Source organism: Chinchilla lanigera, unplaced genomic scaffold (genome assembly GCF_000276665.1).
Source record: "Chinchilla lanigera isolate Chin_1 unplaced genomic scaffold, ChiLan1.0 scaffold00002, whole genome shotgun sequence".
Lineage (NCBI taxonomy): Eukaryota > Metazoa > Chordata > Mammalia > Rodentia > Chinchillidae > Chinchilla > Chinchilla lanigera.
The window spans coordinates 19,174,907-19,198,580 of NW_004955403.1; the positions used below are offsets into that span (position 1 = coordinate 19,174,907).

General features: G+C 39.9%; 2 protein-coding genes across 2 annotated transcripts in view; both read left to right on the forward strand.

Moving 5' to 3' along the window:
- Nucleotides 1-5,706, forward strand: part of Pde11a (phosphodiesterase 11A) — a 375,824-nt gene extending 370,118 nt beyond the window's left edge. The window contains exon 20 of the mRNA XM_005373398.2: nucleotides 1,925-5,706. Within this exon, the coding sequence (XP_005373455.1) occupies nucleotides 1,925-2,080 (156 nt within the window). The 3' untranslated portion in view covers nucleotides 2,081-5,706. The remainder of the gene's footprint in view (nucleotides 1-1,924) is intronic.
- A 5,015-nt stretch (nucleotides 5,707-10,721) lies between these two features.
- LOC102005207 (tetratricopeptide repeat protein 30B) lies at nucleotides 10,722-21,372 on the forward strand. The gene is made up of 4 exons (XM_005373399.2): nucleotides 10,722-12,965; nucleotides 15,275-15,376; nucleotides 17,261-17,398; nucleotides 19,743-21,372. Exon 1 carries the CDS (start codon nucleotides 10,950-10,952, stop codon nucleotides 12,954-12,956), a length of 2,007 nt encoding a protein of 668 aa, XP_005373456.1. The 5' UTR covers nucleotides 10,722-10,949; the 3' UTR covers nucleotides 12,957-12,965; nucleotides 15,275-15,376; nucleotides 17,261-17,398; nucleotides 19,743-21,372.
- The last annotated feature ends 2,302 nt before the right edge of the window (nucleotides 21,373-23,674 follow it).

Sequence of the window (23,674 nt, forward strand, 5' to 3'; positions counted from 1 at the left end):
GAGTAAAGAGGAGCTGGTGCCAAACCATACTAAATAAAACCATGGCAGTTGTTGCTACTTCACACTATTGTCTAGATAAAAGCACTGCGCTTTGAGGAGGAATTGGGCATCTGCATTTTTCTAGTGGAAATAAATGGGAATTTTTGATCACTGCCTGAGTTATTATGTTGTCTTGCTTTGTTATCATATAAAATAACTGGTACATCTGATTTGAAATTAGATGTTTGTGCCCAGTGTAGTAAACATCACTGTTAGAGACAGTGACAAAAACTGAGATTATCCTCCACTTACAGGGCACTGATATAGAGACAGGGCCCCCTTAGCTGGGGTGGAGAGCTCACTACTCACTAGGGTACCTGACTATTTCTGGATCTTCAACTCCACCCAAGTCCTTTAACTTACATCGGTAACTTAAATGTTATCGGTATTCCCGTAACTCCCTAGAGTGGAAGATATCTGAGGGGATAAATCCAGTTTACTAACAGTAGTTACGGCAGTGGTGCACAGGAGATGGGTACATTCTGCCATTCTTCCCTACTTCTCTTAAACCTATTATTTCTGTATTTTCTAAAATTAATGTATTATATTGAGAAATATATAAAACAACTTTTTTAAAAAATCCTCATGCTTTCAAAGGGAACTGACCGTGTTAAAAGGTTAAATGTCATCCAGATCTTACTTCCTTGTTATTGGACTATCCAAAAAATAAAGACTGTCAAGCAATTCCGTGTATATATTGTAACATGAATGGATTGACTTGTATTTATTGCTCGTGCTTACATATATAAATGCTTAATAGTTTTGCTAATCATATTTTACTGACCTAATATATTTGAAGCGTTTTATAATGACAAGTATAAGATTTAAAAGAAAAAGAATTGTATGAACTTTAAAATTCATTTTTTACTTTTAAAAAAAAGTTAGTGAAGCGGAGAATTATGAGATTTCCCTGTTGGACAAACGCTGTGCTCTCAGGCTTTTAAGACATTTATCTATTTCTGTTTAACTTGAACTTCCGGAATTCTTTCTAGAGGGCGCTTCTGAGGCCACGTCCTCAGACGCACCCCACAGCCCCTCTCCTCCGGAGAGCGGAGCAGCAAAAGGACGCATGCGCATTAAATTTAACCGTGACATCTTACTGAAAGGGGCTATCAGGTTGTGTGAGGACAGAAGCTTAAAGCATTCAGAACTAGACAGAGTCTTGTTTTAAAACTAACACAAAGTTACATACAAAATGAAATAGTTAGAAAGGTCTGGTACAAGTGAGGACTCTGAGGCAGAGCCTGTGCCCCTGGGCACCCCACATTTGCCTTTTTCCTCCACTCACTCACAGTCAGGTCAGACTCTTCACAGTCCTTTCCCTTCCTGTCACATCTGCTTCCGTACATGCTCCAAATTGATCCGTATATTGAGTCTGGTTCCCAGGTCTTTTATCTCAAGAATGAGCCTCTTCTGTTGCCTCTTGCCATTTTACCCTGGCCTTTCTTTTTCGGGGACCACCACCCAGGGGCACCAGTGACAGAGCGATTGTACATTTGGTTTTGTAAAAATCAGGCCATATCATATTAAGACCCGGGCCCTCTCTGACAGGGGGAAGGTACAACATTAGTAGAAAGTGTGAGCTGAATATTTTGTCTTCTATCTTGCTTGATGTGATTGTAAAATAGGGTGCGAGTCTAGGAGACTGGCTCCCCCTGGAGTTATGCACAGCCACCCTGCATTATTTCTGCCTTCTCTGCATGGGTTCTATTAATTCAAGACAATGGTGTTAAATGCACGTTTACGTCTTGTAAATAGCTCTGTTTACCAAAATAATTTTCATCTCTTATAGCCATTCGCATTCTTCTTAAAAACAAAAGGTGGGAATCCTGTCTACCAATGACTGGAGCTCCTCTCTCCCTACCCATTTTCTATTTTGCTTTAGGCGCTGGTGAAGGTCAATGTGAAACTGAAGCCTATGCTTGATTCAGTGGCTGCAAACCGAAGTAAGTGGGAAGAGTTGCACCAAAAAAGACTACTGGTCTCCGCTGCCTCCCCGGCCCCTACCATCCTCACGGTGGCTGAAGAGGAAAGAAACTAAACCTCTGTCTTCACAAAGCTGCTGCAGAGTGACCGCAGCCTGAAGGGCCAGCTTCAACCCGGCCACGTCATCCTCTTGTTCTCATAGCTCAGACAGAACTGAATTCTCAGGGATGTGGATGTGCTGGGAAGCGTGCTTGGGTTTTCAGCATGGAGTGGTCAGCAGCCGAGAACGGGACAGAAGGACAAAGAAGGAGGAGTACTGGGGAGCTGGGAGCCTCGACTGACCCTGATGATTGCACATGGGCTGAGACAAAGGCTTTGGGTAGAGGACTGATTTGGACCCACAGACCTGGGGACAGGTCTGCCCAGTCTGAGTTCAGGGAACACGGAACAGTGAAAGCATCCTTATTGCTGCTTCATCTTGTATATGCTCTTCAATTTGTTACAAGCCAAACACTGCCTGATTCTGTAGCCTTTCCTGGAGTGCCCCTTTGTGCCAGATTACCCCAGGAATCCAGCTTTGTATTCCATAGAGTTATCTCATTCTTAGTCTATAGCTTCTTTTCTTCTTTTAAAGATGAAGAAGATGGTTTGTTGGGGCAGTGTGGAAAAGAAAGCGGATAGACAACTACATCAGAGCTGAGTGCCCCTCTTGCAGCTTCTTGATGTCAGATTAGAGCCTTTAGAATTCCCTATTGAAAAGATAAAAGCTATACTATCCTTGCAGATACCAACTGACCCTAATCCCTCCCTCCACCAAAAGTCCATAGTAGCAGTGCAACAGATGTGTTTGTCTGACTGGTGTTCACATAAGATCTGTCACTCTACAGTGAGATCATGGTCTTGTTTTTCAGAGTTTTAAAATTCAGCCTTCATTGTGGACTAAACTTTCTCCCAGGAGAAAGAGATTAATAAACTTTAATTAAAGAAAAAATGAAAGGAAATAATATAGCCAGATTTACCCAAGTGACCTAACAACATCTAGGAACTATTTTCAACAGTGAGAGGTATTTCACAGGACACACAGCAGAGCAGCAGAAACTGAACACTGGCTGGCTTGAGGTTTTCCGATGATCTGCTCTGGTATAAAATTTACTACCGCTAATCAGTTTAAAGCCAAATGCTGGAATCCTCAATTTTATATTCAGTGTAAAAAAGAATACTTGACAGGATAAGAAATAATGTTCTAGACAGAAAACACATATTCTATAGGAAGTCAGGCTTATAATAAATAAGAATAAATTCTATTAAATAGATGCAATGACTAGAATGCCTCTTACTCTACCTGAGAGATTGAGGGTTGGGTGTATCTTATCCAAAGAATACTAGGCTAGAAGTTAGACTTTTACCCTACCTATGTCACTACTGATTGAATAAACTTTTCTGCATTTGTTTCCTTATTTGTCAAATAAGATTACAATGATTTTCAAATATGCCTTAATTTTAGAACTCTTTATTAAAATAAGTGTTTCAAGGAATCTCCATGATGAGACATCTAAAATCTGAAGCCCGTTGCTTGAAGCAGAACTTGTAGATCTAGAGTCCTTACAGATCCTCATCTTTGGCTACTCACCTGGTGGGCCACAAAGGGACTCTGAGGACTTTGAAAATCCCTGGACTAAGTGAAACCTGAGATTCATTCCAGCTCTGAAAAATCTAAAATTCGCAAAACATTTTTGTTTTAATTTTCACTGATCAGTATGAGTTGTTAATGTTACTTATCAAGTCTTAAAAGAAATAGAGGCCAAGTTCCACAAGGACGTTATTTTCCTGGCTCACAGGAGTCACTTGGGAAATGTTTGAAGAAGGAATGAATAAAATTAAAGTATGAAAACAGAAGCGAGGGGAAGCAGGTAATCGTAAAGAAGGAAATTTTGTTATGGCACGAAATAAAGTAAACAAAAATTACAAACCAGGCAAGGCAAGGGAATAATGGGAGAAGAAGGCAGAGGAGAAAGAAGAGGAAGAGAAGGAGAAGCAATAAAGGCAAGATAGAGACTGAGACAGGTGCTAAAGGAGACTGCCAAGGAAAGGTGAAAGTCAATCCAAACAAAGAAAAATGGCACCGCCAACCAAAACAACGAGGGTGTAGAATCCTGTCCTCTATTTTTAAGAAAAAGACAATTGAGCAGGGAGGGGTTTGACAAAAAAGAGAAGGAAGAAATGGAGCCCTAAAACATAATGTTTCTAGCTACCCTTTACAGCTGTCTCTGCAGGGAAGACTGAGAAACTAGAGGAGAAAATGAGTGCAGGAAAGATTGCTTCTGCAGAGCAGGTAAGAGGAGGTTGTTCAGATTTATGGATTTTATTAAGCCAGTTTTCTGAATCACTCTGCTATAAAGGAAAATAGCTTCTGCAGGGCTGTCTCTCTTCCTTCAGGTGAGGAACAAAGGATGGGTGGAGTTAGGAGCAGACTGGTGCGCGAGATCATCATGCATCTGCAGCTGAGAAGCACTGCAGGTGTTTCTGGTACCGTGCCACATCACATTTATATCACAAACGGGAATTGAAAATTAGTCCACGTTGAGGCAGAGAGGAGTTTACATCTGCTATCCTCCCCAACAGTAAATAAATAAATAAATAAATAGCCAAGACAAGTGGATGCCCTTCCATCTACAGCAAAATTTTAAAGCTCGTGCTTTATGATAAAACTGGACTGAGGGAATGTGAGAGACCACAGCCAGCTACAAGCACAGGAGCTACCCTGAACACTGATGCTGCATAGTGCTAAGGGGAACATAATTTATAGCACAAACCCTACGGCTTCCACTAAGGTTGAGTTTTCCTCTCGTTTTCTTGCCTTTTTATTGGCTTCACTGCACGGTTGCCAATAGCAACATCCACTAGTAGCAAGGGGAGTTCAACACCATTGCAATCTGCCATACAGTGGAGCCCTGACAATGTCAACCATCAATCAAGTAGCTGTTTGTAATTGCCTCCATCTATTTCTCCTGTCTCAAGATATCCTTCCTATTGTGGGTCAAGATTCAGAAACTGCTGACTAATGCCATGGTCTGTTCCAACATGACCATGGAGCAGTGGAAGTGAGGGTAGCAGCCTTACTGCTACCAATAGCCCCTGGGGGTTGGAGGTTGGACTCCTGAAAGTTTGAGGTATTTTTAACCCCTTTATAAAATAATTTATAATTTCCAAGATTGTGAGGTGTGTATGGTTTGCCATATATTTTGCTTTCCCAAAATAAAGAAAAACTGCCCAGTCCTTATTATTACTATTTATTTCCTATTGAAGGAACGCATTTGAAAGGTGAGCCTTCTTGTAAAACCTCAAACTGACCAAACTGGTTATGCTTCCTCAGACCTCTTGACATCAATAGCTGAAATGACATCATCCTCCTTTTTCTATGCGATGTGTTTTTTTCAGACATGACATTTATTCGTATTGGTCTATATTCCAGACAACACATGTCAAGCCTACAACACAGCCTATCTTGGCAGGTAAGAACAGCCTGGCATTCTGTGAAGGGAGCCATCCAGTGTGCAGTACACTGAGACGCCATCCTACCTGGCCACTGGCTGGACCTGTGATCTTGGGACTTTCTATCTCTCAGGTTTCTCATTGATTAAATAAAAACACTGACTTTTATTCCATTTCCACATGAAAGGAGGAAGTTATGCTTTGCTTTTTAAAATTTTTCTAGAACAGTTTATTTTTTCTTCTCCAATAAAATACTACCAAACCTAAAGAGATTGTCTTTTCACTAAAGATAAAATAAAGAATTACATGAGTGTGGTACATACAAAAACAATATATATTTTTAAATGTATCATATAGTCATTAATACATTTTTAAATATATATTCCTTTATTTCACAGAGAACAACTTGAAATTATTTCTTTGCTAGGTATCCCATAAATGATAGTCATTGATTTAGAAGTGAATGTATAAAGTGAGTTTAAAAAGTTAGCACTGCATGTGCATTTTCTCTGTTTCTAAAATCTGAGATGCCTGTGTACTTTCAGGTATTTTATATTTGCAAACATATTGGACTGAGAATAATCTTTACATATTTTATACTAGAGAAATACAGTATATTAATTCTCCTGGAATTTGGTTGCTTTTTCTGTGTACTAAATTTTATCATATTTTATTCATTTACCTTAGGTCATTAAACCATCTGCTCAACTTTGTCTGTAGTACAATTATTTTAAGATCTATTTGTCTATAAAGACAAAATTAAAAAATGAAATCCATTTTCCTGATAACTTTTATAAATTGCAGAGACAAAAACCAATATCATCCCCAGTGACAGTGTGAAACAATTTCCTTCAAGTAGGACAGAAATCTAAACATATTTGGGAAAGATTCAAATATAAAGAAAAATGCTTTGGCTTGGGGAAAAAAGGCAAAAAGGATTCATTAAAAGCAATGGAGCCAAACCTAATTTGGGGCCCTAAAAACTCTGGCAATGTCCCTGTAGGGAAGTTTCATTATTTGCCTCAGAATAACAATCTCTGAAATTGTTATTCTGCCATGTGCTGTAAAGAACTCCCCAAAATTCAAATGTACCAGGAACTTAGAGGTTAAATCTAGCTACAAAGCCAAAATTTAATAAGTTTCCTAGGTGAACAATAATAGAATAAAACACATGGATGGCAGAAGGAAAATGAAGTGTATCTGGAGAATTTCATGATGAGTATTTCGATTTAGCAATGCCCAAAGTTGTCCGCATCACTATCTCTCCCTCAGCTAGTCATTTTGGGTTGTGCATCTACTTTAATTTTGAATATCCTTGCATATTTACTATATCTCTCAGCAGTGCTAAAGACAAGTCATTTATCTGTGTAGCAAATCTACATCAACATCCCTGAATGTATACACTGGTACAGAAATATGTTTATTAAGTAAATGAAGTTTTTGTTATGAAAAGTATGTCCTTTAAGACCATCATTTATCTTTGTGCTCAATTTCTGTGTACGTATGTGTGTGTGTTAAAATCTTAATTTCTCTTTTGCTTTAGATTTAGATTAAATCGTATTTAGATGAATTAAATACAAGCATATAGTGTGGAAATAGAAGGCTAGGTTTTGTTGAGCTTCATTCCCTTGGGGGGGATATTGTTTGTACCATTTTATTTTGATGTACAATCATCTAAAAAGGATCCCCTACTGACTTGCTTCCTAATTATTACGGTTTTGCACAAAACAAGGGAAATAATGTCTTCAGTTGAGTTGTTTGAAGCTGTTCCCTTTTGTGTATTTCCCAGGCTGATGTTTCATTGTAAGAATGCCTCATTTTAGACTGCTTGGCTATTTCACCAGCAACTAATCCATGATTTTGAAACAGACTGCTTTATGAGATCTAAATATCTTTGTTTTTAATAAAATGCTTAATGTTTGATGAAAGCTCTGGAATAATCTCTCTTTCTTTTGAGAAGGCTAAAATAAAGAAGCAGGTCTCCAAGTAGCTGCATTTGAAATTCTGATCATTAACTCTGTCTTCATCTGTGATGTCTGCCTCTATGAGAAGGACACTGGGACAGCATTTTTAAAATGACAAAAGGTTCTTTGCATTATTGAAATTTTTCTGGACTGGCAGACAAATGCTGGGTTCCAGTGTCCGTTATACATTGCTCAAATTTGCATGGGCAATTACACAGGGGGATCGCATCAATGCAGGACCGCCAGCCACACTGACGCTATACAATTATACAATGGCTTCGGTGCTTAAACTTTAAAATTCTTACACCATTGTGCCTGCTCTATTAGAACAAACTGCAGCAAATGATCCAAAGCCAATTCAAATGACTGGAGAGGAAGCGCCCAGGGAGAGAGGGAAAGGGCGCAGGGTGGCCCACTACTGGCCAGTGGAAGCAACTACTAGTGCTGGCGGAGGCAACTGCTGTCTTTTTTGTGCTTTACAGTCTGCAGTTTTAAAGTGGGGTCAACAAGAAGAACCCCCCAATTCACAGAAGGGCTGTGAAGATTAATGAGGCAAGTTAGGCAAAGCAGGCCTGGTACCGAACCGCCTGCATAAACACAGGGCTTAGATTAGCTCTTTGTTTGGCTGGATGGCTGGTTGTTTCAAAATGCCAATATCCACAGCGTTGCCTTCTCAGCTAGTCCTTTTTACAAACCATAAAGCTATTGTGCTCCCCTTGGTAGGTTAATTTCGACAGTAACACTGTAAACCTTAAAATATAAGCTAGTTGATAAAAAGCAAGATATATCGAGAGGAAATTTAATTAAACTATCAATAAAGTTGGAACCATCAGTGAAAGGAGAGTTCCGAATGAGGTGAAATGTCTCACCATCTAAGCATAAAGTATACCGTCTTAGCAGAAGTCTTGAAAGATTGGACAGATGCTCCAAAAAGTCAGTCAACCACATTACCAATTTGGCACTTTTCTTTGCTATGTACAGTGAGTGGAGACATGGATGCAAAGTAACTGGACTCTCAAACTGACCATTCTGAAGAAAATGGCCAGGAATCAAAGGGAAAAAGAAATAGTAAATGGAAAATGGTTTTTCAGAAGGACTTCCATTTTGGCAGATAGAACATAAGCACTCTAAAAACCAAATATTATGCTTTTAGCTCCTCTAGTGTTTGCCTAATTTGAACACTTCCCCAGGGTAAACCTGACTCCCTTTATGAAGCAAAATCCACCCCGAGTCTCACTTCATTGTCTCAATCCTAATTTTCTCCTACGAGTCTACAGTTTATTTTACTACAACCGCCGAATGCTTTCCTACTGCCTGCGTTATTCACCTGTTTTTTGATACATGCTCTAGCCTTTCAAGATTCTATTGAAAACAAAATGATCTTTTTTATTTCATGATATTCCACTCTGCTTATTGCTTTCCAGGATTTCTATTATTAATTAAAGGTCCTCCTTTCACCTCTCCTTTCCAAAAAGAAAAAAAAATACCTACCCTATTCCCTAATTGCCTATCAAAGCCTCAATAAAAGTCAGTCTATCACAGCAGCAGTGATGGTCATGCCAATTTCACAATGTGACTGGCGCACTCATTTCATTTTGAAAATGACCCTGCCCTCCATCTGTCTAAGCCGAATGTTCTGCTTTTTTTAAGCCAGGCTGCTGGAGCAACATCACATGGAATACTGAGGAAGACACAGAATAGTCCCCCTCCTGTCCACTTCACCTGCCATGCTCATAGACAGGTAGCAACACAGAGAAAAGGACCCCTTAGTGATTCTTTGACCCTGTAGGGATCAGTGTCATTTGGGGGAGAGAAAATAGTCCTTTTATTTTTCATAAATTTTCAAAAAGTCATTTGAAGGTGAATGTGTTGATGAGGTAAATATAGTTTGTGAAATAGAATGACTAAAATAGTAAAAGGCAATTCCTTGTTTCTGTGTTCTTTTATATCTTCATTTAATAGCAACTTACCTGAGGTAACAGTCCATACATAAGGATTTTAAAATACTGTGTCTAAGTTGCTAAGGGACAAGAGTCAGGCAGGCAGTCAGCTGTAAGGGAGAAGACACATACCCTCTCATTATTGAGCAGCAATAGGCAGCCTCCTCCAACTATATACCTTCCTGGGTATAACATCCTAAAAGTGTGCACCATAAATCAGGCAGAAAAAGCCTCAGGTCATGGTTGTAAAAGTATTCCTCACCAAAAAATAAAAGTGTTCCTCGGCTACTCCAGTTCCCATGCAGTACGACAAAACTCTATCAATTCTCAGCAAGCAAGAAGACTGAATAAGAATATAAAGTCAATTATTCTATGACGTGAGGAACTGCACACCTACTAAGCGTTCTTTGTGATATTAGATGATTAGGAGCTACAGACTTCTATGCATCACTTCCTAACATCTGCTTGCAGCTGCAATTGGGGCTGCAAGTTCAAAGTCTTCGGCTCACACCAAATTAGCTGATAGTTTATGAAGGAAAAAAAAGCCCAGTAATCTTCCCTCAAATTTCCTTGCCACAAAACCTGGGCCCTTACAAACTCTGTAGGAGATATATAAATTGGATTAATTATCACACTCTATTTGCTACGGAACTCACCTGCTGGATAGCAAGGCTCAGCTTCTATGAATCTAGAAGTAGTCTTGAGAAAATTGTGTAAACCTTTAAATAAACTAGGCCAGAATATTTTGCCAATAATATGCATATTACAAGACGATTATTAACATTATATATAATTACATAAGCGGGCTATAATCGAGATGGAGTAAATTCTGAAATTTACACATAGAAAAGATTGTGGACTTGTCAACCTCTGGAAATGACCAAAGTAAGGACTTGTACCCACCAAATTACTGTATGTTACTTTTAAGAAGTTTACCCTAAGGATAGCATAAAAATAATCAACTCTAATTCCAGGGAAATTCCAAAAAGATAACCCGACATTCTCATCTTGTTAAGAAAAAAAAAAACCACTAAACGACGTCATTATTATACAACATTAGATGTGCAAGTCTTAAAATCTCCAAGGACGTTAGGCCTTAAACCTCAATGTCCCACAGACCCAAGTGGGGCAACACACACAGTCAGCAGCACTCAGTTTAAGAGAAAAAAAAAAAGTCTGATATTCCTGTATATTAGGCAGCTAACAAGTTTATTGTGCTTTTATTACTGTTCAGAGAAAAGCAAAATAAAACACAAGAGGACAGGTGACATCTCAGGGCTCAAAGTTCGCGTTTGCGGTAGAGACTACGTCTCCCAGAATGCAGCGCGGCCACATCCCGGAAAAACGCGGCGGCGCGATGCCTGCTGGGACGTGGCCTTTATGTCACTGACCTACCGGAGGAGTTTCCTCTCGCTCCAAATCATGACACTACGGAGTTTGGAGTACTCCAGGACCGGACTCCAGAAATCTAGAGAATACAAGGGATTCTGTTTTCTTTCTGAGGGGTTCTTTCCTCAGCAAATTAACTTCTGACAAATTTCCGTTTCCGGTGGGCTCGTTGCCTTGGAAACCAACACACTCAGCAATCATGGCGGTTCTGGCCGGGCTGAGCTGCGCGCAGATCCCCGACGGTGAGTTCACCGCGGTGGTGTACCGGCTCATCCGCGATTCTCGCTACTCCGAGGCCGTGCAGCTGCTGGCCGCTGAGCTGCAGCGCAGCCCCAAGAGCCGCGCCGGGCTGTCGCTGCTGGGCTACTGCTACTACCGCCTGCAGGAGTTCGTGCTGGCCGCAGAGTGCTATGAGCAGCTGAGCCAGCTGCACCCCGAACTCGAGCAGTACCGCCTGTACCAGGCCCAGGCCCTATACAAGGCCTGCCTGTATCCCGAGGCCACTCGGGTGGCCTTCCTCCTCCTGGACAACCCCGCCTATCACAGCCAGGTCCTCCGCCTGCAGGCTGCTATCAAGTACAGCGAGGGCGATCTGCCAGGGGCCAGGGGCCTCGTAGAGCAGCTGCTGAGTGGGGAAGCAGGAGAAGAGAGCGCGGGAGAGAACGACCGCGATGGCCAGGTCAACCTGGGTTGTCTGCTCTACAAAGAGGGACACTACGAAGCTGCGTGCTCCAAGTTCATTGCGGCCCTGCAGGCCTCAGGTTATCAGCCAGACGTTTCCTACAACCTGGCGCTGGCTTATTACAGCAACCGGCAGTACGCCTCATCTCTGAAACATATTGCAGACATAATTGAGCATGGCATCCGCCAGCACCCTGAGCTCGGGGTGGGCATGACCACTGAGGGCATAGATGCTCGAAGTGTTGGCAACACCTTAGTCCTGCACCAGACTGCTCTGGTGGAAGCCTTCAACCTCAAGGCAGCCATAGAGTACCAGCTGAAGAACTACCAGGTAGCCCAGGAAACCCTCACTGACATGCCACCTAGGGCAGAGGAAGAGTTGGACCCTGTGACCCTGCACAACCAGGCACTCATGAACATGGATACCAGGCCTACAGAAGGATTTGAAAAACTACAGTTTTTGCTCCAACAGAACCCCTTTCCCCCAGAGACTTTTGGCAATCTCTTACTGCTGTACTGCAAGTATGAGTATTTTGACCTGGCAGCAGATGTTCTGGCGGAAAATGCCCATTTGACTTACAAGTTCCTCACCCCCTATCTCTATGACTTCTTGGATGCCATGATCACCTGCCAGACAGCTCCAGAAGAGGCCTTCATTAAGCTCGATGCGCTAGCTGGGATGCTGACTGAGCAGCTCCGGAAACTCACCAAGCAAGTACAGGAAGCAAGACATAACAGGGATGAAGATGCTGTCAAGAAGACAGAGAATGAGTATGACGACACCCTTGAGAAATACATTCCTGTGTTGATGGCCCAAGCAAAAATCTACTGGAATCTTGAAAATTATCCAATGGTGGAAAAGATCTTCCGCAAGTCTGTGGAGTTCTGTAATGACCATGATGTGTGGAGGCTGAATGTAGCTCATGTTCTGTTCATGCAGGAAAACAAATACAGAGAGGCCATTGGGTTCTATGAGCCCATCGTCAAGAAGCATTACGATAACATCCTGAACGTCAGCGCTATTGTATTAGCTAACCTCTGTGTTTCCTATATTATGACCAGTCAGAATGAAGAAGCTGAGGAGCTGATGAGGAAGATTGAAAAGGAGGAAGAGCAACTGTCCTACGACGACCCAGAAAAGAAAATCTACCATCTGTGCATTGTGAATTTGGTGATAGGAACACTGTACTGTGCCAAAGGAAATTATGACTTTGGCATTTCTCGAGTTATCAAGAGCTTGGAACCTTACAATAAAAAGCTGGGAACTGATACGTGGTATTATGCCAAAAGATGCTTTCTGTCCTTACTGGAGAACATGTCAAAGCACATGATAGTGCTTCGCGACAGTGTTATTCGGGAGTGTGTGCAGTTTCTAGAGCACTGTGAACTTCATGGCAGGAATATACCTGCTGTTATAGAGCAGCCGCTTGAAGAAGAAAGAATGCATATTGGCAAGAACACGGTCACATATGAGTCCAGGCAGCTGAAAGCTCTGATTTATGAGATTATAGGGTGGAATACGTAGATACAGCTGGTATTGGCTTTTTGTCGTTAACGCTTTGTTACCTATTTGGCATTCTCTTTTTATCTGTATGCTTTTGCATTTTTACAGTTGTTACATGTTGAACTTTATGCACTTTAAAAATGTAAAACCAACATGTAGTATAAACTGGTAATGGCTTTTGTGAAAATCTGTTAAATGTATTTAACACTATTTTGCATTTATCCTTGGCATTTTTGTATCTTTTATGTTGAATTTTGCGTACTTAAAATTATAATAACCTATATTGTGTTTGAGGAACTTTTCTAGTAAGCTGTGTAAGGACTGTACAGTTTGATCTGAAATAAATCTGCCTTTCTGCTAGTGACAATCAGCAGATCTTGCATTCATGTAACAACTGTGATATCTCTGTATAAGGAAGTAATTCTTAACAGTAGTTGATACTGTACTGACAGAGTGTGGTATTAGCTAAAAAACTGTTGGGGTGCAGTCCTTGGTGATTTGTATATAAAGGGAACCATTGGTATATAAATGGGACCACTTCTCAGTCAAATAAAGACAGGTTTTTCCCATCCTACAATAGAGCTATCCAATTGCTATCCAATAAGTCTCGTTCTTAACTGTACCCCTCCAGTTGTTTATGATCCTTCACTTTCTAGATCTCAACAATGTCCAGTTTGGACCCAGGTCTAAGCTTTTAAAAAAGTGAAGTAATCTATAATGAGAATCTTTCTTTAGTTCTCTTCATGATACGAGGTTTGGTGAATGATTGAATTTTTCTTCTATAATTTGGTAAAATCTTAAGTTTTGTAATCAGCATTTTACTTTATATCTCTGCTTTTGCAGATTAGGTTTTACTTCCTTGTAAATACTGGCAAATACTAAGTGTGGACGCTTTCTAATCTGTGTAGGAAAAATCAGAAGTAAACTGAGAAAGAAAAGACTCAGGTGTAAGTCTTAAAGTCATTTACTACGTGGAGCCTAAATCATTTAACATACTAGGTACTCTTTATAATTATTTTTTACTGTAATATCTGGTTCTGTAAAAGCCATATAGAGGAAAGTTTCCTTTCTTCTTCTATGACCTGGATATATTAACAAGTCAGTCAGGAAATAGAATATATAACTGTATTTCAAATGAATATTTTCTGATATTTTTGCTTACTGCAAATGTTAGCCCCTGAAGGTAGATTTTTTTTTTTATTATTGGATATTGTAACATTGATTACTAAGAAATGTGAATTTTTGTCATTTAACTTAAGAGTTTTTGCTTATCACTCTAGCTATGGATGTGTATAGGGTAGACTCTAATATCTGTGGGGGTTGTGCATAAATTATTAATTTTGTCAATGTTTAGTAACATCAAAATTTCTCTTCCTCTTTTAGTTTATCAAATAACTTATGTCTTTTTGAGGAAGGGAAGATTATTTTTAATCCTTCCCCAAAATGATAAAACACCCTTCAGTTTAGTTTTATCGACAGCCTTTTTTATTTTTTTTTTTAACAGTAGCAAAGTTTTATTAAATGTAGGAAAAGAAACAGGCTCTGTAGGGTGAATTTAGACCAAGTAAAAATAAGAAGTATACCTACAGCATGAGGGTGGGCCGCCATGCTGGAGAGAACATAAATCCATCTTGCAACCTAAGAGACAGAGACAGGGAAAGGAGAAAAAAAAAAAAAAAGTGTCATTTTAAGAAGAAGCAAACAAGATGTGCTGAAAGGGCCTCACCTGCCGTTCCTGGCTGGCTAGACCATACATAACCAGGTTTGGGGCTGCTGAAGTCTTCTGGAGGTATTTTCTAGGTTCTTTCTGTCTTGAGCAAAGAACTGGTCAAGACAAGTGCAAACAGTAGCAAGTTTTTATTAAAAATAGGAAAAGAAATGGGCTCTGCAGAGTGAGTTTGGGCCAAATAAAAGTAGGAAAAGAAGCACACCCTACAGCATGAAGGCAGTCCACCATGCAAGAGAGCACAGTGGCCTTGACAGGCTATTACCTGTGCATTCCTGCCCCCGTCAGTGATTCTGCAAATAAATAATGAAATAATCCTGAGCTACTTCTGTAGCTAACTTACCAAATCCAGTCATCAGTCCTTACACCCTTGTTTTTAGTACAAGGAGAAAAGCTATGCAGTCTTTCCAGACAGAACCACATAGAACAGGCAGGTGATCTCCAGTTTTCAAGCTTTCTCTGGGAGGGCTTTCTTCTGCCTTCAAAGCATTTATGTAAGAGGTTGTGGAGTTTACTGCTGCAGAATGTGTGACAAGATAAGAAATGAAAAATCCATCTTCCTTACCAACCCCCTTTCTTTCCCTTTTTATCTTCTCTATTTTGTCAATTACAGGGACACTTCTGTGATAGATGGCAGCTGCGACCACAACCAGTTATCAAATATACATACCGTGACTTCTGCAGTGTCAGATGAGCTCGCACTATGATTATCAAGGTGACTTTAGAAACCCTTTAACCATGGATTTTTGCAAATGGAGTTAATGACTCTCAAACTGGTAGCACTGGTGAAAAATGTAATAAGAGGATTCACCAAAAGCACTATGACTGTATATGGTGTAATTGGTAGACGACAGTGAGCTTTATATTTGCAGTAACTCCCCATATTTTTGAAACTCTGACGTCAATAGGAAAAAGCGACTGAAAATTTAAAGATGTGAAATAAACATTTTATCACTTAAAATGTTCTGTGACATTAGGATTTATATATACTCAACTCTAGAGGACACTTGTGTTTTGGTATCCGTAACATCTTATATTGAAAAACAGCCAACCATTAGCCAGAAGGTAATTAATTTATTACTCTTCGGAAATAAGTCACTGCAAGATGTTTATACTTAGGTCTGTTACTAATTGAGGTTTTTTGGTTATTTAAGTAAAACAGCTACCTTAGATTTGAGCCAAGACTGATCCACCGGATACAGAAATCCTTCCTACAATATTACAATGTGTGTATGTTAGAAAAGGAATTGTCTTCACAGGGAAAACTTAATTACAGAGTAGTTCTATGTACTTTTCTAGCATGAAAGAAGCATTTCTTAAGACCAGCCATAACTTGAATGTAAATATTAAGTAAACATGTGAAATGAGCCCAAGTTCTTATTCAAAACTGAAATTTGCACATTTGTAAGATTAAACATTATCAATGGCTGGATAACTTAGTTCAAAGTAATAAATGGCTAAAATTGAGCTGTGCAAATAGGAGCCCCCAGAATATGGGAGGAAGCATTTATTGCTTTTATTATTTTATTTACAATTATTTTATTAGAAGAAGAAAATGCTTATGATAAAGGACACATGATTTTTTTTTTGTTTTTGTTTTTGTTTTTGTTTTTCCCCGGTACCGGGAACCGAACTCACGACCTCACGCTTGCCAGGCAGGCGCTTTTGCCGCTGAGCTAAATCCCCAGCCCCAAGGACACATGATTATTTAAAAGGCTCATTAACACTCACGGCATCTGTTATAAAAACTATGCTGGGTGTGTTGGCACATGCCTGGAATCCCAGCACTTGGGAGGCTGAGGCAGGAGGGTTGCCACAAATTTGAGGCCAGTCTGAGCTACATGGTGAGCTCAAGGCCAGCCTGAACTACAGAGTGAGACCTGCCTCAAAAAAAAAAAAGTATGCCCGCAGGTTGCCCCACAAACTCTTCCAAGATTGTGTCATGACTTAGCTGGAGCTCACTTGCTGGCTTCTTTTCTGGTCAGAATTTAGTCTTTGACAACTTCTTAGCCCCAGCTATTCTAAACTTGCCAAAACCATATCCTATAATTTATTTATGTACTTCATACTTGGATAGAAGAATAAGTATACTTGGGAATGTAAGATGTATGTTCCATTTTTAAAACAAGAAGCATTACAGCAAAAAAATGGTTACATCCTGACATTGTACAGTGAAAGAAATCGCTAGCAGACAGTAACCGAAGCACTGGGCTGATGAGGGATCTGTCGCAAGGCAATACCACATGTGTCCTCATACATGCCATTATTTTCTATGTTCTCTAGGAAAGGCAAAACTTTCAGGAATTAACATTTTTATTTCCTGATCTTTTATTCTGAAGCTGATTAATTACCTTTAAACTGTTTTGACAAAATGCCAAAGAACAGAGAAGAGTTCTGCATGGTTTGACTGAGATGCTGAATGTAATTTCAGAAAGGAGGTTATTTTTTTAACAATGTCCATAAGCTTTATAATAAAATGATTGGAAAAAATTAGACAATTCTTCTGTAAGTAATCCTGTGAAATATAAAATGGAAAATCAGAAATGTAACCTTTTAAAATTTTTACAGATAGGACCTCAATAGATTTTTTAAATTGCAGATTGGATACTGAGATACACGTCTGGAATGTCTGCAAGTAGAGCCTGAATGAAGAGCGCTGGGATGAGCTCATTTCTTGCATCATGAAACTGAGGCTCAGAGAGGTGATTTGACCTGCCCAAGACCACAGAGCCAAATAGTGAGTTTCCAGCTCAGTTCTCCTGTCTCTCGTGCTATACCACCTTCCTCTCCTTAGGGTTCCCACCCCAAAAAAGTATTCTGCGCGTGTGTCACACTTTCTCTTCCAGAGTTACGGCTTTCACCACTTTTTCACCACATTTCTGCTGATCACTTCATTGGTGATTTAATAAAATTTTTCAAAGTACATTCTTGGGCTGGCCTAAAGGACATTGTAGTTTCCAAAGTGTGCTGGAAGGGTATGGTGTGGGCACTGCCTATTGTCTGAGATGCACACAAATTTAGCTGCAGTGCAATCTGAGTTGGCCTCGAAGGTTTTTGACCTACCTCTTGTTTTGTGACCTCTTTTTAAAAATCACTTTTATGATATTTCTTCAAATGAGTGATTTTCTTCTCGCTGTTATAGTTTCTGTCCACTGAACACGTCAAAACAGTTGTCAAGTGGCTTCACTGCAGCTCAAGTGCAAAGGGCTGTGAGGTTCTTAACTCAAAAACCATGGCCAAGAGCTAGCTGTTTGCACAAGTATTTACAGAGTGTTACCAGACAACTTGAGGCTTCATAAAGGTTTAACTTTACTTGCAAAATCCATTTGAGCCAGGCTTTTAAATACTTACCTTTTCCCAGAAGACTGATTACTTCCATTATGCGGAGAAATAATTAAAAGGGAATCAAGAGCAAGAGTACAGATGGAATCCCTGCTATCTACTCTTTTCTCCCTTCTTACTAATAATTCTCACTCAGCATCAGAATCAGTTGGTGTGCTAAAAAAAAAAGAGAAAGAGAGATGCCTGGCCCCAACCCTTAAAGACTCTTTCTGTTTATAGAGATGGGAAAAGAAAGAGAAATCACTTTTTAAAAGTCTCCCCCCCAGATTAGTCTAATAGGTAGCCAAGATTGAGAAGCACTGTTTTGTACAAACAGCATTCCTGTGGGTGCTACATGCTGGTGTGGAAGGCAGGCTGCAGCCTGTGTACGAATACAGTGGGGCCAGGGATATAGCTTAGTGACCCAGCGCCTGCCTGGCAAGCGTGAGGTTTAATTCCTGGTACCTAAAAAAATAAAAAACATAAATAAAATGACCCTGATTTCCAAAAATTATGAAAGATGAAAAGGAGAATGGATCACAAAATCACTGTCTTTAATGCACTCTTTCTGGGGTATTCTGTTTATTCACGTGCATCTTCTTAAACTTCTTAAAATGTTTTTTTTAGATACTTAAGAATTCTTAAACTTTTGGCTTTCATAGAAGGAATTTGAAAAATCCTGAAGATAGAAGCTATGGAATTTGACAATGGAAACCTTTTGAAGGGAGTTTCCAGAAAAGAATTTGGGGACTGCAGGTACAGCTTAGCAGTATAGCGCCCGCCTGCCAAGCACAAGGTCGTGAGTTTGCCAGTACTAAAAAAAAAAAAAAAAAAGCCTGAAAAGAATTTAAGAGTATTTAAGACTAATAAATATCATTTACAGGGTTTTTTTTTGGTTTTTTGTTGTTGTTTTTTCCAGTACCGAGAATCGAACTCAGTACCTCACACTTGCCAAGCAGGCGCTGTGCCGCTGTGCTAAATCCCCAGCCCCTCATTTGCGATTTTATGGAAGGGAAATTTTTCCTCTGTCATCTTATGTTTCAACTGTAATTGATTTGAGACAGATTAACGGAAGAAAAACTACAATTTTATTTACATGGACATAATAGATCCCCAAGAAAAAGAAATGGCTTGGCCTAAGTGCTTTTATACTAACTTGAACAAAGAGCGTCAGTTTGGGGAAAGGAACTAGAAAAATGAGTTTCTTTAATGAAATTTGATTGTACAAATGTCCTTCAACTTTAACGTCTTATCTCTGGCAAGGAGAACGTACTTTCTCTTAGTGTTTAGGGGCCATCTTTTATGTGGGAGTTTCATACCCTGCTTTCAGAAAGAAAAGTGGAAGTCAGAGTTCCCTTGTGTGCCTGCTGACACATGAAGCACCCTTAGGTCAAATTGATCAGTATGCCAAATCAGCATATTTTGGAGTGGAATGTTGCGAGTGCCTTCGCTGTCAACACTACCTGCTTTATTGTATTTGCTCGAATCAAAAGGAACTCTATATACGCAATGCCATAGCTGTTTTTACAAATGGTTTTGATTGACTTTAGATACACCAATCTGTTCTCCTAATATGGCCCTTGTTCATCTGGTCTCCACATAAACATGGATTACTCCAAACCAAATTGCAGTCTTGTGCATATTTATGTATACATATACATCCTTTACAAATTTGCACTGAAAATACAGAAATGCTCTGTGGTCATGGTGATTTATAATCCAACATGCATTCCTCACCCTTAGTCTTCCACTATCTCCAGCTTTGCTCTAAACTGATCATCTCAGCATGCTTGTCTGCACATTAGAACCACCTGGGAAGCTCTACAAACTCTCATGGCCCAGGATGCATTTCAGAACAACTAAAGCAGAGTTTCTGCAGGAAAAACCCAGGTATCAGTTTTTCTTTCTCGCCTTTCAAAACGCATCCAATGTTGAGAAGCTCTAGTCTAAGCCAACCATTAGGATCCCTCTTTCTGTGATTGACAGGACTTGGGATATTACCCAGCCCTTACCAAGGCTTGAGAAGAAGGCTTGGGAGACTGCTAGGAATGGGTTCTTCACTCATTAGAAAAAAGGTAGAGGATATAAGAATCTCTCTTCTTCATCTGAATATTATTGATCTGAGTCTGTAGCCGTCATCTTGTTAACATAAAAACCAATCTAAGCATTGATTTTGAAGATACCAAAAATATAAAAAAACTTAGGTCCTTGATGACATCATATTGCCTACCCTGGAGCCCGATCCATCTCTGAGTCTCTTTTCAAATAGAAATAATTATCTTATTTTTAAAATGTTTGTTTCTGAAAACAGAAGACTGTTCTTGCCATTGACAAAGAGTCTGTCTTTAACCAAACTGTTCACTGCCTCCCTTGAACATTGCAACTTTTCAATTAACTTTCGAACTACCATGTATGTTTTCACGCTGTCCAAGTTTCACAAGACTCCTGCTAAGGTGACTCAGCTAGAATCCCCCTGCCTCTCTCTCTGATCATCCTTGATATGTGGTTTAATTTCTCCTCCTCAACCGTGCCCCACATAGCATCTGATCATCCTTCAGCAGGAATCCTGCTAGGACAATTTATCGAAAACTCCCTCCTACCCTGATATTTCCTCTTAATAATTTTCAGTCCACTGACTCTCACCTTACTCCATGGCTATAAATTCTCACTCTGTATTTGGAGCTGAGCCAAATTTCTCTCCCCAACTACAGAATTCCACTGCTGTTGCCCTTGAACCTATGGATATAGTGTCCTCGTGCCCTGAACAGAGAATGCTTTTCTGTCTTAATAATGTCAAAAAATAATTTTTTTTTCTTTAACTCCATACATCAGGCATACATTTTGAATATTGTCCAAGAGGTGATGAATCTTTATGCATATGTCCAAACACTCTGTTAATCCAGTGTTTCTTGAGATCCAATACCGTTCCCAATTTCAGATAAGAACAACAAAATTAATCGATTTTGGAGGCTGGGGATTTAGCTCAGCGGCACAGCGCCTGCCTGGCAAGCGCAAGGTCATGAATTCGATTCCCGGTACCGGAAAAAAAAAATTAATCGATCTTTTTAAAGACAACACCCGAAACCTTGACTTTACTAATATTAACTGATTACATGTTGTTTAAATTGCAACAGCGTGCCATTAATTTCTTGCGAGAGAATCAACTCACATAAAAGTAAATAGAAAATTAAACCGACCTACCTAAGTAAACTAGCCCTGGGTGTAAAGCTTGATCACTGCTGCTGGACAAAAACACAAGATAAACACCAATGCATATCGGGACTTGTATGGAAAACATATTCTTTGGTTTTGGAATTCTTTCCACATTCATGTAAAGCTGTTTCTGAAAACCCGAATAATAGAAAAATAAAAATGAAAATGGAAACTGCATCAGCACTTACTCATGTATAGTGAACCGAAGTGTTAAAGGGAGGCAATCTAATCTTTTCTCCGGCGAGAAATGCTAATCTACGTACCGCACTATATCAGCCTTGGCCCTTTCCAGTCATAAAGCTGGTTATCGGAAAAGCTTCATAAAAAATAAATACTTTAGTTCTTCCTGATAATCTCCCTCAGCACTGCATTCTGCTTATCAGGCCCAACTTAGTCGGAATTGTTGGCTTACGTTGGTGATCTAACAGAAGGACACAGGACATTTAAACAGAATGGTCCCTATCATGTCAAGGGATTGGGACAGTTGATTTACTCATATAAGCTCTTCAAACATCTACCAAGAGAGAGATTCTAAGGGAGAATTTATTGTCTCCTCCTGCCATCTTTGGGCCTACAAAACAGCCAAAGCAAAATCCTACTATGAAATCTGAAACTCCAGTCACTGATTTCCTGGCTGATGTCATTTTCCAAGCACGTTGTAGCCCCGTGATAGTCACAGCGGGAATCTGCCCCTTTATGGGGTTTCCATCTGCTTCCCATCAGAAAGAATCTCTTTGGGGAGCCGGGGAAAATGCAGAGCACCCATTCCTCCCCACGGGTCCCTGAGTCTTATATTAGTCTTTTTAGGAACACCTGCTGTTAGGGTTGAATATGCTTAATTTCCCCCGGAATACAAAGGTATCTAGAATTACATTACTGTAATTTAGTTTTCATCCATGTTTGCCTAATTGTAGGTTATTCTGCAAAAAATTTCCGCTTGATTCTGAAACAACGATGCAAGTATTACCAAAAGGAAAGTTCAATCATTGGAAGTCCTTCCTTCGGGAGAAGTTTTTATATAGCTCTGTCATTTTTATAAAACAGCACACATTCGATGCTAATCTTTCTGAACATTCCGGATACAAAGCTGCTTAAAAATATAAATATCTGGTGTCAAAAGGCTATTTATTGACTACTCTTAAGGTCCAACAGAGATGATGCAATAAGTTGAATCAGATGACCAGAGGTTATAATATTTTTTTTGCAGATTCACTTCAATATAGATAATCTGCTATAAATAACTGGAAGTTCCCATTGGCACCAAATTGTAACTCAGGAGGAAGTGAGTATGGTCACCTAGCAATAAATGCACAATAGTCACTTTTATTACTGAAGAAGTGAGGCTTCGGTTGGATCCACAGGAATGTTTAACGAGGGGAGAGGGTTTGTGAAGATCAGCCTCTCCCTCCTCTCCGTCCTCCCCTACAGGTTCGGCAGCTCTCACACCGCCAGAACCAGAACAGACTCTCTGTTATGTCCCTCACGGAATCATGGCTTAAACGTGTTTTTATAAATTGGGCTTTCTGCATTCATGTGCTGTTTCTTTAGAGAAGGTTGATTATAAGGATGAAATAGAAATGACAGCACTTTTCAATAGTCCTCAAGCCCCAGTCCTAGAAAAAGACAGAAATACAAAGGTCTTTTTATTCATCCTGTCAAATGCCAGTTGGTTTCAATCTGGTTTCCCAGCGCTCGGTATGAAATGAGGCATGGCTCCCAGCGGACAGCAGGGAGCGATGGTTTGCCTCAGCACGCTGCGGAAATATGAACAGGAAATATGAACACTAAAGCAAAGAAGTGTAAAAGGATGGAAGGGAAGGAAGGAAGACCCCAAGGAAGAAGATGAAGCACAGGGGGAAGATGAGGTAAAGGCAATGAATAACCAGCCTTTAAAGGATCAATGAAATTATGACAACAAACAGGAGTTGTGTTCTTTCAGTATTCTTTTTTTTTTTTTTTTTTTGTCTTTTCCAGACAAGGTTTCCCTATGCATTTCAAGCTGACTTTGAGCTCACTTTGTAGCCCAGGCTGGTCTTGAACTCGCAACAATCCTGCCTCAGCCTCCCGAGTGATGGAATTATAGGCATGCGCCACCATACCTGGTCAGTTTTCTAAAGCATGGCATACAGATGAACTTTTTAACAACATGTACTTATACCATCTGTATGTGCACATTCACCCCCACCACACACACACTAAGTTTTGAGTCTGGTGTGGTATATAGCTATATTTCATCAAAATTTATGGATTCTATTGGTTAGGATGAGACTAAGATTTAAAATGGATCTATTGAAAGGAAAACCATAAACAATGATACACAAGTAGTTGGCCATGGCAAAAACCATGTCAGTGATATCTGAATGACTAGAGCAGTGATGGCAAACATTTTAGAGATGGGTGCTCAAACTGCAACCCAAAACCCACTTCTTTATCGCAAAGCGCCAACACTGTTATTAAACTTGGATACTGAGGTTTCAAT

What these genes read in the sequence shown, in the direction of transcription:
- LOC102005207 (XM_005373399.2), top strand. Translation starts at nt 10,950, where the DNA reads ATGGCGGTTCTGGCCGGGCTGAGCTGCGCGCAGATCCCCGACGGTGAG.